The sequence below is a fragment of the Cucumis melo genome, chromosome 12 (genome assembly GCF_025177605.1).
Source record: "Cucumis melo cultivar AY chromosome 12, USDA_Cmelo_AY_1.0, whole genome shotgun sequence".
Taxonomy (NCBI): Eukaryota; Viridiplantae; Streptophyta; class Magnoliopsida; order Cucurbitales; family Cucurbitaceae; genus Cucumis; species Cucumis melo.
In genome coordinates, this window is record NC_066868.1 from 6,164,512 (window position 1) to 6,178,162 (window position 13,651).

Sequence of the window (13,651 nt, forward strand, 5' to 3'; positions counted from 1 at the left end):
CCTATGGGTTCTCAAGTAGGTTAAAATTCACCCACAACATGTAGTGCAACACTGTTTTTGTTGAATCCCACGTCTTCAAATTTATGTTTTTAGATTCTCCACCGATAAATTGTTGAAGTTTTAAAAAATGACTAGTAACAACAACAAAGAAGTACAATAATTTGAAGTTGATCTTACTTTAAATGGTTTCATAAGAAATGAAAAAAAATGAAAAGAATAATTCTATTAAATGGTCCCAAACATAGAATCATTCAAAGTTGTTCAAAAAGAAAAAAAAGGTTGAAAGTTGGAATTGAAATAAATAATAAAAATTAAGATTCTTTTAAAGTTTTAATAATAAGAAAGAATTTAAATATCAAACCTCTTAAACGATAGTCATGTTTAAATAAGGACAGTGTTAGGAAACCCTTTGATAAATACAAATCTTTAAAAAAAATTTTAGTGCAACAATTGGAAGAGGAGCCATGTTCTTTTCAAATAACAAAATCTACATATTTATATAGCAAAATTCTAGAATCTATTAATAATGGACCTTGATAGATTTACTATTATTTTTGAAAACAAGTTTAAAATAAAAATAAAAATAGAAAAAGAAAAAGAATGAATAATGAAATTGAACACTTTTCTGCATTACTTTTATTAAATTCAAAGCGGAAGCGTTGGGAGAGCTCAAAATCAAATGATTATGTCCGGATAGAAAAATGGAAGTATTTGTAATAAATAAAGAAAAAGAAAAACGACAAAAAGCCAAAATTAAGGAAAGAAAAGGAAAAAAAAGAAGAAAAAAGAGTGCCAAAACTGGAGTAAAGCGGGTCAAACCAAAGGATCCACTTCCCCTTAACCTTACCTTCATCACACTCTCACTTCAATTTACATTTTTCCTTCTTTCTCTTTCCCTTTTCTCTGTTTCCTTCTTTTATCAAACAACAAAACACACCCACTTCCCTCTTTCTTCTTTGCCTCAGATCCAGGTCTCTCTCTCTCTCTCTCTTTACCCTCTTCAAGTTATTCATTAATTTCCCTTTTTTTTTTTTTTTTTTTTTTGCTTTTTTCGTTTAATGGGTTTGATTCTGTTTATGGGTTTCTGCACCCTGTTTGAAAGCTGGGAAATGGAAGAAAGTTATGTATAGAACACTGAGGAATTATTGTTTTTGAGGTCTGTTTTTATGTTTAATGGGATTTTTGCTTTAATGAATAATCCATTCCCTGATTGTTTTTTCCCTTTTCTTTTTGTCTGTTCTCTTTTTCCTGCTTTTCTCATTGTTTGGAAATTGAATGTGAAGTATTTGCATTTCTAATGAGGGGTTGTAGCTGAGAATGTCCTTTTTGTTGAAGTTAATGTGTTTTTGGGCTGTATGTTATTAGTTCAAGCTGTGAATTAAAGTTTTATTTGCTGGGGTTGGTGGATTTTCAAGTTAACATCTGCCCTCTTTTTTTCTGCAAATGAATATTTGATTTTCTTGAGGAATATCTAAATCTTGATCTCTCAATGTCTGAAATTTGCATATTTTTCTTTTCGTTGAGACTATACATATGGACTTATTCTTCTACTGCATAAGGAAGTTTGGGCTGGATTGAAGTTTCAGATTTTTTTGGCTTTTGAATATCAAGAAATTTTTTGTAGCCTACTGAGATAAAGGTATTATCCATAATGCAAGTGCATTCTGTTATTCACAGAATGTTTTTTTTTCCAACTCAAACAGTTTACGGCTCTGTATTCAGGTGAAGAAATTATTAGCTCACGTTGTTCACTAATTGTTCAGTCAGAAATGCTAATTGTTCACTAAGAAATGGCGTTGTCAATATTAACTTGTATTCTATCATTGCTCACGAAAACTGATGTAGCCTGTACCACTTGACAGTTTCTCGAAAAGAACGGCATGTCATGTTTCATGATGCAAGGTTTTCAGCATAACGAAGCAAAGCTATTACAGTTTATAAGAACGTAGAGTGCTTCTATTCCAGAAGAGTAGAGTAATTGGGATACGTGAAGGAGCCAGTCGTCGTAGCATGTTTTCTCAAACTTGAAGTTTTAGAAATTGGAAGCAATATTTTATGAGAAAAATATTATGGAGGAAATTCAGTCTCAATCAGATAATTATAGGTCTTCATCATCTTCAGCGAGTAGTCCAGTGAGTAGAGTGCCTTCAAGTAACTTCTTTTACTTGCGGAAACCGGGTTCACTTCGACAGCCTATCTCTTTTGAGGACTCACCTGACTGGGAGGAAACAGATATTGATGTGAGGATTGAGGAAGGGGGTGACTCCATCAATGCTGCAACCACCCCTGCTTCACCCTCTCTGTCAAAACTTAACAGTTGTTCTTTGCCGTCCCCTCCATTACCCGAGGGTGCAGGGGTTGGAAGAAAAATTTCTGGGGCATACATTGCATGGAAAGATTTGACTGTAACGATAAAGGGGAAAAGGAAGTATTCTGACAAGGTTGTGAAAAGTTCCAATGGTTATGCATTGCCTGGAACTATGACAGTAATCATGGGTCCAGCGAAATCAGGGAAGTCTACACTGTTAAGGGCACTTGCAGGTCTCCAGCTACTCTGCATAATAACAAATATTAAAAGTTTCAGATTTTTTTTCTTTCTCATGTTGAATTTGGGAATTTTTTGGGGTCTATTGTAGGAAGATTACATCGTTCAGCCAAAATGTATGGTGAATTATTTGTTAATGGAACAAAATCGCGCATGCCGTATGGGTCATATGTAAGTGAGATCACCTGACGCTGCATTTTCCATTCACATCTTTCATTTTATATGTGATTCTATATTCTGCAATCTATGATATTTCTACCCACCTTGACGAGTTAATTATTTCCTATTATTTTAGTTGAGTATTAGTTATTTGAGTCATGAGAGGTTGTAACACGTCTTTGAGCATTGGAAATGCTAATGATTTCATGTTTTCTTTATTTGGTGAAATTACTATTTTTTCCTATAATTTCTAATTGCCTCAATTTTCTAGGGTTTTGTTGAGAAAGAGACGACTTTGATTGGTTCCCTCACGGTCCGGGAGTTTCTTTTCTACTCGGCATTGCTTCAACTGCCTGGTTTCTTTTTTCAGAAAAAGAATGTGGTAGAGGATGCCATCCATGCAATGTCATTAAGTGATTATGCGAATAAGCTAATTGGAGGCCACTGCTATATGAAGGGCCTTCCTAATGGTGAGAGAAGACGTGTTAGCATTGCTAGAGAACTTGTAATGAGACCACAAATACTATTCATTGATGAGCCACTTTATCACCTTGACAGGTACTTCCCACATTGTTCTTAATTTTTATGCAAACCGTGAAAATCTGCGACAGTCATAGATTGCACACTTTGTCTTACATATTCGTTACGTTAGTCGATACTCAAAGAGAAATCTTGTTTATGTTGGTGTCATGGTGATTGTTTAGCGACCATCACTGTTTAAAGTATAAAGAGCAAAGTTTTATTTATTTTTCAGGAAATTAAAGTCTTTTTTCTAAAAAAAAAAGTGGTCAAGAACAGTAGGAATGAGAGACAAAAGAAAGGATCTCATGGAGTAGTAAGGAATGAGAGTACGAGGACTTCCTGGTGTGCTATGTCAACAGAATGTACGATTTCTCTTGTGATATTAATACTTGTTTAGGAGCTTTGGTTTAGGGATTTTAATGATTGTTTAGGAGCTTTTGTTTAGGAATTGGTTTAAGATTTGGAATTTAATGATTATACATATATAGGAATTGGTTTAAGATTGGGATTTTAGGAATGAGAGTACGAAGACTTCATGATGTACGGTATCCTTGAAGGAATTCTAGCTTTGTAGCTTTCAGTAAAGGAAAGGAGAGAAAAGGGGAGAGAAAGGGGAGACAGGGCTGGTATAATAGGCTAGATCATTTGTCTTCATTATGGCAGTTACCTTGGTTTCCATGAATGGTTATGGTGACAAAATGGAGGCCATGGCAAGGGCTTAATTGACTTGATGTTGGCATTATCAGTGCACCAGCCTCATTGGTCAGGGCGAGCGTGCTGTTGATGCTTTCCTTGAGGTTGCTGAGTTTGTTGATTGCTTCTTTCAGTGTCTCTGCACTCTTAATGATGGTCACGTTGAAGAAACTTGCAAGCACCGGATGTACTCTTGTTTTTACCATCAACCAGAGCAGCACAGAAGTATTCGGCCTTTTTGATCGAATTTGTTTGCTCTCAAATGGAAATACTCTGTTTTTTGGAGAAACACTGGCTTGCTTGCAGGTAATATTAATGTGCATTGTGTGAGTATTCAGATATAAAATTTACCTTTCTTGTATGGTTCCTCTGAAGCATTTTGTAGGGAATCATAGCTTCCAAATAAGCATCTTAGTTTCAGTGGCTAATATTTCTCTTTTTCTTATGAAGCATTTTGCTAATGCTGGATTTCCTTGTCCAATCATGCAAAGTCCTTCTGATCACTTCTTACGAGCAATAAATACAGATTTTGATAGAATCATTGCAATGTGCAAGAATTGGCAGGTAACTCATTCCAGCCTTGTTTTTGTTTATTCAAATGTTTTCTTTTAATATGTTTGGAAATATTGTTTGAACGCCTGTCAAAATAAAGGTTCAATGATTGTTTAAGTCTATCTATAATCTATCATATAGTAGACGGTGAACTCTCTAATGGAATCCCCCTTTTCAATGGATGAAATTAGAAAAGTTGTCTTTGAGGGGATATGACATATTACTTGGTCTTGATGGTTTCTCCTCGACCTTCTTGCCAGACAATTGGAATTTCCTAAAGGAGGATCTTGAGTGGGTCTATAAGGAATTCTTTGAAAGTACAATCTTTGCCAATTCCTTGAACAAAACCTAGGTATGTCTCCGATAGAACAAATATGGTTAAGGACTTTAGGCCCATTGGTCTGGTCACCCGTGTTTACAAGTTCATGGCTAAGATGTTGGCTAATAGGTTGGAAAAGGTCTCCCTTTGACGATTTTGGACTTCCATAGTCTTCATTGGCAGGATACAAATCTTAGATCATGCATGAAGCACTCTCAGAGGATTGTCTCCAGCAGCATTGAAGGGAGCATTATCGAGGGCTTTGAAGTTGGGAATGATCGGGTACCCTTGTCTCACCTTCAATTTTTTGATGACATTATTTCTTCAGGTAAGTAGGAGTCTTTTCTCATTCAAAACCACAATTTAGCTTTTTTGAGCCAATGTTAGGGTTTAACCTCAATAGGGGAGGTTGACTTGTGACTTGGAGAAGGTGAGTAATTGGGCTGATTATGTGGGCTATGAGGTTGGTTATTTTCTCCTCCTATCTAGGTCTCTCTATTGGACACAACTCAAGGCCTTCTTTCTGGAATTTGGTAGTGGACAAGGTGAGGAAAAGACTTGCCTCCTAAAAGAGGAGCTTTTTCTCTAAAGTGAGTACAATGAATTTCATCTCCTCAATTTTGAGTAGGATCCCTATCTACTTCTTCTCCCTTTTCAAAGGCCGTATACTATGTGCAAAAATCTGGAAAATCTTACACTTCATGGGAGAATTCTTATGGAAAAGGGGTTGGATGAGAGTAGAGCTGTTTTTCTTGTGGATTGGGAGTTAGTTGATAAGTTGTTTAGCCTCGCGAGGTTAGAGTTAAGTAACCTTGGAGTTTGTAACAGAGCTCTCTTGGCCCAAATTCTTTGGTGGTTTCCTTGTGATTCTTTTTATATCCGTTTATGACTCGGTCAACTTATGTGCACTTCGACTAATCTCACAGGACAACTGGCCTGACCCTACAACATTTGGGTGTCAAGGAAATTCGTAGGACATTAATTCCTAAGTAAGTGACCACTGTGGATTGATTCGTTGACCTCTTAGCCATTTATTGTCTCCTTTTTATCACTAGGTCAACCCATGATGGTTGGTTTTCTTGGGCGGCTAATACCCTTTGTATAAGATTACTGTAAGCAAGTACAACCCTCGTCCTTATGAGTGGTTGATGGGCGGGGTCAAAGTCACTTTTAGAGACCTATGGAAAGCAATCCTCTCTTTTTCCATATCTTGTGCATTGATTTGTGGGCGAGGGAACGGAACATATTTCTAGGTGGGCAAGTGGATACGTCCTCTGTGTTATGTTTTCTCATTTATATCATTTGTCTTCGATGCAACATAACTTTGTCAATGAAGTCTTGGGTACAACGAGGAGCTATCCCTCTCTCTTTTGCCTCTTGTTGGATCCCTCTTTCCCTAGTGAGTCTGTTTTTCTTTCTGTGGAAGGTGAGTTTCAAAGAATGTCAAGTTTTTTATGTGACTGGTTATACGTATAGAAGCATTAAAAACTCGTAGATCTAATAACTCATGAGTTCATCTTTACACCATGAATATGTAATGTCCTTTAAATTATTAGCTATGTGTCAGAGAAATCAAAAAAGACATATTGTTGGAGGTAATTTGATTGATTGCAGCCCTAATTAGTAGTCTCCAGGGAGAGACATTTGTTTTATTTTAAAACAGCTAGTTGTTTAACTGTTGTGTATAATAGAAATATGAAAAATGATTACTATTTTTTTATTAAAGTTTGTTAGTGGGGATCTGATGCATAATAACATTTGCTGAACATGTGCAACACTTATGGGAAATGATTAGTTTTATTAAACAACTAGTTATTTGAGTTTCGCAATCTACTTGGCTGATGTACTGTCATATGTTTCTTATTAATTGTTATTGCATTTGGTTCCCATTTGATTGTAATAGGATGACCAAGGGGAGTTTTCATCAGTGAATATGGATACTGCTGTCGCAATCCGTACACTTGAAGCGACATATAAATCATCAGCAGATGCTGCTGCAGTTGAAACTATGATAATGAGACTGACGGATAAGGTATAACTTCTTGTGTGTGTGTGTGTGTGTGTGTGTAAATAACTGAGAAATCTGGCACACGTACTGTCTTCTATTACTCAGCTTCTTGGCATGCAGGTCTGAGATGAATTATGTGCTGTAAAAGATAAATTTGGAATTTAGTCCATTTGTGATAATTTAAAGGTTTAAATCCTATTCTAATCCCTAAAAATCTTATGCTTATCTTTTATTGGTTCTTAAACTTTTGAAATCTTGTTGTAGCTCCTGAATATTGCATAACAAACCAAATCAGTCCTTGTTATTCATTTGTGATAAATCAAGACCGAGACATAACATAGACACATCTTTTGTTTATTTTGTTTCTATGGACACATTTTTTTGTACATTAACCTTATTGATAGATATTGAACTAGCTATTTAGGTCTTAGGTTAAGAAATAAATTTGGATCTTGAAATGATTAATGGAAAACTAAGGGCAAGGACTAAAATAGTTCTTTTATGCAAAATTAAGAGACTAACCCGCAATATTAGAAACTGAGAGACAAACAAACCACTAGAAATTTATGGACAAAAAATGAAATAAATAAGAACATGAGGGTACCAAACATGGATTTACCTAATATAAGCAGTCTTGGATAATTTTGAAATAAACACAAAAGCTTATTGGGTGATTTTCAGTGAAGGCACTATACTTTGTTAAAATTTCATTGACCCCATGATGAAAACATGCAGAATCACTCAAAGTTAGAACAACTGGATTAGTTAATAAAAATAGATCATTTTCATATCGTGCCTGTTTTCTGTACAAGAGCATGCTTTGCTCCAATTTACGTTCTTAAGCGTATGGTTGATTATCTTCCATGAACCTTTACGTTCTCCATGGTAAATTTTTGATTTCGTTTAGTTCAATCTCCAGAGGCTAATGAATTAATATACCACCTGTTGCTTCTTCGACAGGAAGGTCCATCTCTTAAAAGCAAAGGAAAAGCGAGTAATTTAACGAGGATTGCAGTTTTGACTTGGAGGTCTTTATTGGTTATGTCAAGGGAATGGAAATATTATTGGCTTAGGCTTATTCTTTATATGCTACTTGCAGTTTGTATTGGTACTGTGTTCTCTGGGTTAGGACATTCTTTGTCTTCAGTTGTGGTGAGTATCTGTCTGTGAAATATCACAAAAAATTTTCTCTCTGTTTGTGATAGTGATTATGTTTTCAAGATTAAAAAAAATTAACTGATAAGGTTACTTAGATTATGCTAAAAGGCTAGTCCAAGTTTTTGTTGACTAAAGAAAAAGAATTGTGTATCCAATTTATATGATTTATTTCTATACATTTTATTCCTTCTTTGTTTTTATTGTCTTAAATGCAGACAAGAGTTGCAGCAGTTTTTGTATTTGTTTCATTCACTTCTCTTCTAAGTGTTGCTGGAGTACCTGCGCTCATGAGGGAAGTTAAGGTACTACTCTCAGGTGTTATTTAAGAATGCGGTTCATTTTCACGGTCATGAAATGTAGTTAAGGCATCTTTTATTATCTCATTTGTCTCGGAGTTCATAGAAGCAACTATACCTGTTGTTCAGGAATGTTTGATCTTAATATTGGTGTCATTCTCTGAGAGCAGTGGATCTAATTTCACTCAACTCCTGATGAATAATTTGGTATTTGGTATTTGTACACATTAGTCCTTAGTTAGAGTCACTGAGAAGTTTTGTAGAGGTTTGGTTAGAATTGAAGTGGAATAGAGAGTTTAGAAAAAAAGCATATTTTTAGAATAATTTTATGAGTGATTTGAACTGTTCAATTTTTTTTTTTGTAAATAGTGTCTAGCACACTTCTGGGTGGTGTTCCAATCAAGATATTCAATTCTTTGGTATAATTATCTTCCAGTGGTTGGAAGACTCTTCTTTTGGGTTCCTTTGCTACGCTTATTAGCTTTTGGTTGCTCTCTCTTCTAGTTAGTTTCAAGGTCTTTCATTAGTTTGGTCCTTTTTTTATACATACACGTACTCACATACATGTCTCTTATTGAAAGAATCGACCCTTTTGAGTGCTTAATAGAGAGGAGTTTGTCATCGAGAACATGGTGAAATCAAGGGGAATATGTTGGCTTGAGTGTTAGCAAGTACATATCAGAAATCAGTTTATAACTAGGGTATGATCACAAGCATATTTAAGAGTTATTTTGGAAATGATAAAAGCGATTTTATCTATTTTAGAATCACTTCCAAACGTGTCTTTTTCTTAACTAGGGTATCAAGGGCCTCACTCTTGGTATTATACACATAATGATAATGCAACCACTAATTGCAGAATTGCGGAGAGGCTTCACCCACCCAAATGCTTGCACCAAGAGAAACAAGGGCTTTAAGTTATTGATTTTCCAACTTGGGCCTTGGGATGAGGGTGGCAAACTTTTGTTTGCTTTTGCTTGTCATGGTCCTGTATTCCTCTTGATTTCTTTCAACTTTTTCCCCTCAATGAAAGCTTGGCTTTATATATATATATTAACTTGGACCTTGGGATACAACTTGCTCAACAGAATCTTATTTCCAAACATTTAAAATTATCACTGTTGACCTTGCAACAGATATATAATATTAGTTTTAATAATATGAACATATGGAATAAATATGTGAATATATGTAAAAAGTACTCGTATTTATCAAACTGCTTGTTATGTTCTTCATTAATGTGGTTCATGAAATCCTTGGCTTGTGAATATGATTTTATCTTAGTCTAATACATCTAATGGAAATGTTTATGTTTTTTTGCAGATATATAATAGTGAAGAATCAAATTATCATTCTGGCGCATTTGTATTCCTACTCGGGCAACTTCTCTCCAGCATACCCTTCCTCTTCCTCATTTCCATCTCTTCAAGTCTCGTCTTCTATTTCCTAATAGGACTCCGCGACGAATTCAGATTGTTGATGTACTTTGTGCTAAACTTCTTTATGTGCCTCCTAGTAAACGAAGGACTGATACTGGTTATGGCCTCGTTATGGAGAAATATCTTCTGGATCGTTTTAACACTCGTATCTGCACATGTAAGCTCACACTCACTTATTCAAGACTCGGTTTTGAAAGAAAACATATACGAACTTATTTCTAAACAAAAAAAGAAAAAAAGAAAAGAAATTAAGAGGAGAGTTCAGCCACATTTGTGCTTGTTAACTTCATCTTTCTTTGAAGTGTCTTCCAACACTACCGTCCTTGTCTCTAACAGATGATATATATGTCGTTTCAGGTCCTAATGATGCTCTCAGCAGGTTATTTTCGAATTCGAAATGCTTTGCCAGGTCCTGTCTGGACATATCCATTATCTTATATTGCTTTCCACACCTACTCCATCCAGGCAAGTTTACTTGTGACATTCACTCTTTACTTTAACTATTGAAACCGGTTTACAGCATTTTTTTGGATACTGTTTAGTTAAACCTGAATAGGTTCCCTAATGGTTTACTTCTATATAATCCAGGAGTTGACATTGTTTTAGAAGAAAATGAAAAGATTAAATTTATCCCAATTTTATCTAACTTGAACAAACTTTTTTTCGATGGAAACAATCTCTTTCATTGAAAAAAAATAGAAAAAAAATACAATTGCCGACAAAAAAAACCCAAAACCACAGGAAAAATTAAACTAGAGAAAATATTTCCAACTTAATAAGATATTGCCTAGAGAAAAATTTCAAAATGTCTTCGAAACCGAAGCCTAAAAAGAAACATGGTGTGAATCCGACCAAAGTCCCACATCAGTTAGATAAGGGGAAAATCTTAGGTATATAATTGAGGACAACTATCTCCATTGGTATGAGACTTTTGGGATGGTACCAAAAGCAAACCCATGAGAGTGTATACCCAAAGTGGACAATATCATACCATTGATGTGGAGTTATTTGTGAAGTTTGTTGTCCTAACACATGGAATCTCACCAAAGATCGAACTGCACAAAGATCCCACATCAAAACAGGCTTACACTCCTTATAACATAGATGAGTTACTCCTCTCATTACACATGTTAGGCTCAAGAAAATCATAGTGTGAATGTGTGTATCAACTAATATAGAAGTTTGTTTTTTGAACCTTACCACCTATGCTTAAAGGTTGGGAGATGGTTTTACATATATCATCATTACATGATTCTTGTGTACCATTTTTACAGGGGCTATTGGAAAATGAGTACCTTGGGAGTTCCTTTGCAGTTGGTGAAGTAAGAAACATAACTGGTTACCAGGCTCTCCATAGTGCATATGAAATCTCTTCTAATACTCACGCCAAATGGAAGAACTTGTTGGTGTTGTTTCTCATGGTAGTAGCCTACCGCATTATAGTTTTTGTTCTTTTACGTTTTCGTGTGGGTAAATTTATGAGTTTGCGTAAAGGTTTTCGTTGTAATCGGGATATGAAAGATTGAAAAAATGTGATTTGGTACTAGTATAGCTTTTTTGTTTAGATGTTTACAACATTAGTTTTCTATTTTTGTTGTGCACATTCAAGGAATGATGCAAGTTAGTCTCTTCTATTCATTTTGTTTGCAAATTGCAAGCCTCTTCCCTCTTATTCTCTTCTTCCCCTCCGGGTGAAGCTTTTGTTTGGTTCAATTATTATTGTCAATTTAAATGTACATTCAAATCCAAATTGAATTATAAATGAGAGCCCACAAACAATTAAGACTAACTACTTAACTCTCATTGTGGTTAGTTTGAATGAAGTTTGCAAGACGATTATCTTTGAAGTCTCATTAAGATATGTGTTTGGGGTTGATTTTGCGAGAAATGAAGGTGATTATAAAACAATCTTTTAAGAAGATTATAGAAGAGTTTTAACATTTTTGTTTTTTTAAAAAATTAACTGTTTGTTCTTTGGTAAAACATGTTTTGATCAAGTCCACTAAAGTAACTTTTAAATTCACTTCACACCCTTTCTAAAATAAGTTGTTTACTGGTTTTTATATTACCCAAAAGTTTTAACAGATTGAATATATATATATATATATTAATCTTTATTTGCATAATATATAATTAAAATAAATTCTATCAATCAAAATATTTATAGTAATATAAAAAAGAAAATAAAATTATCAAATATGTATAATTTGTTATGAATATTAATATAAAATATAGATGCCCTTTATAGAAAGAAAATGGACTAAGTTGAAGAACGTCGGGTGTTCTTTACAAAAAAATGTAAACGACAATGCCCTGAACTCAATGTTTTATTTTGGGATAAAAATGTGGTCATTCAAGGGTTTCTTTATTTTGTATTGGTCATAAGTCTTTCAAGGTCAGAAACTCAAACTCTGAAGACTTCAGTCTACATTCCTAGCATGGTCCCTTACACATTATCCCAAAGTATAGGTTAGGAAGCGAGCTCGTTGGAGGAAGAATTAAGGTGCAATCCAAAACGATTGAAAAGATGACCAATGTTTAAAAAATGTGGCGAATGTTTGTCCGGTGTCAAAAACCACTGAAAATGCAAATCCCACAAAGAAAATGGGCTAAGTTTAAGAATTTCTGGTGCTTGTCTAAAAAAAATGCGAACGACAATGCCTCGACTAAGTTTTTTATTTTGGGGTAAAAAAGTGGTCCTTCAACTGTTTCTTTGTTTTGTATTGGTCAGAAGTTTTCTAAGATTAAGGACTCAAATTGCGAAAACTTCAGTCTACATTCCTGGCATGATCCTTTATACATTTTTTCAAAGTATATGTCGAGAAGCGAGCTCGTTGGATGGAGAACTAAGGTGCAACCCAAAACGGTTGAACAGAGGGCAAGTGCTTCAAAAAAGTGGCGAACCGTTTGTCCGGTCCCAAAAAACACTAAAAATGCAATTCCAAAAAAGAAAATGGACTAGGTTTAAGAACTTCTGATGTTCGTCCCAAAAAAATGTGAACGACAATGTTCCAGACTTAGTTTTTTATTTTAGGGTAAAAAATTGGTCTTCCAATGGTTTCTTTGTTTTGTATTGGTCATAAGTTTTTCGAGCTTTGGGACTCAAACTCTAATGACTTTAGCCTACATTCCTGGCATAGTCCCTTACATATTTTCCCAAAGTATAGGTTGGGGAGCGAACTAGTTGGAGAGAAAACTAAGTTGCAACCCAAAACGTTTGAAAAGATGGTCAATGCTTTTAAAAAGTGGCGAACATTTGTACAACGTCAAAAATCTTCGAAATTACAATTTCCACAAAGAAAATGGGCTAAGTTTAGGAACTTTTGGTGTTTGTCCTCAAAATATGCACGCGAAAATGCCTCAAACTAAGTTTTTTTATTTTGGGGTAAAAAAGTGGTCATTCAATAGTTTCTTTACTTTGTATTGGTCAAAAGCCTTCCGAGCTTAGGGACTCAAATGCTGAAGGATTCAGTCTACATTCCTGACATGTTCCCTTACACATTTTCCTAAAGTATAGTTCGGGAAACGAGCTTGTTGGAGGGAGGACTAAGGTGCAGCCCAAAACGACCGAAAAATGATCAATGTTTCCAAAAAGTGGCGAACGTATGTCTGGTGTTAAAAACCACTGAAAAATGCACTTCTAGCAAAGAAAATGGTCTAATTTCTACATTTTTTTGGTGTTCGTCCTAAAAAAATGCGAACAACACTAACTTGGACTTAATTTTTTTATTTTGTTAAAAGAGTGTTCCTTCAACAATTTCTTGTTTTGTATTGGTCATCAGTTTTTCGAGCTTAGGGACTCAAACTCCGAAGACTTTAGTCTACATTCCTGGCATGGTCCTTTACATATTTTACCAAAGTATAGGTCGGGAAGCAAGCTCGTTAGAGATCTAAGGTGCAACCCAAAACAATCGAAAAAATGACAAATGCTTCCAAATAGTGGTGAATGTTTGTCCAATG

The 13,651-nt window shown here is 35.0% G+C and overlaps 1 protein-coding gene across 5 annotated transcripts; it reads left to right on the forward strand.

The window, feature by feature from the left end:
- Nucleotides 1–804: 804 nt before the first annotated feature.
- Nucleotides 805–11,342, forward strand: LOC103501398 (ABC transporter G family member 3). 5 transcript variants are annotated; one of them, XM_051079864.1, is made up of 12 exons: nt 805–971; nt 1,863–2,541; nt 2,637–2,716; nt 2,976–3,262; nt 3,973–4,225; nt 4,370–4,483; nt 6,694–6,822; nt 7,759–7,950; nt 8,172–8,258; nt 9,576–9,848; nt 10,049–10,156; nt 10,966–11,342. In XM_051079864.1, the coding sequence occupies exons 2-12, from the start codon at nt 2,070–2,072 to the stop codon at nt 11,215–11,217; spliced, it is 2,247 nt and encodes a 748-aa protein (XP_050935821.1). In that variant the 5' UTR covers nt 805–971; nt 1,863–2,069; the 3' UTR covers nt 11,218–11,342. The 5 variants fall into 5 exon arrangements, with proteins under 5 accessions (XP_050935821.1, XP_008463193.1, XP_008463196.1 ...); XM_008464971.3 differs by having other exon boundaries at nt 4,054–4,225; XM_008464974.3 differs by having other exon boundaries at nt 959–1,156; nt 4,054–4,225.
- Nucleotides 11,343–13,651: the final 2,309 nt, after the last annotated feature.

Bases quoted from the DNA above. Each gene is read 5' to 3' on its own strand.
- LOC103501398 (XM_051079864.1), top strand. From the start codon at position 2,070: ATGGAGGAAATTCAGTCTCAATCAGATAATTATAGGTCTTCATCATCT. The intron at 2,717-2,975 runs GTAAGTGAGATC...TCAATTTTCTAG, and splicing joins GCATGCCGTATGGGTCATAT to GGTTTTGTTGAGAAAGAGAC. The intron at 3,263-3,972 runs GTACTTCCCACA...TGGCATTATCAG, and splicing joins CCACTTTATCACCTTGACAG to TGCACCAGCCTCATTGGTCA.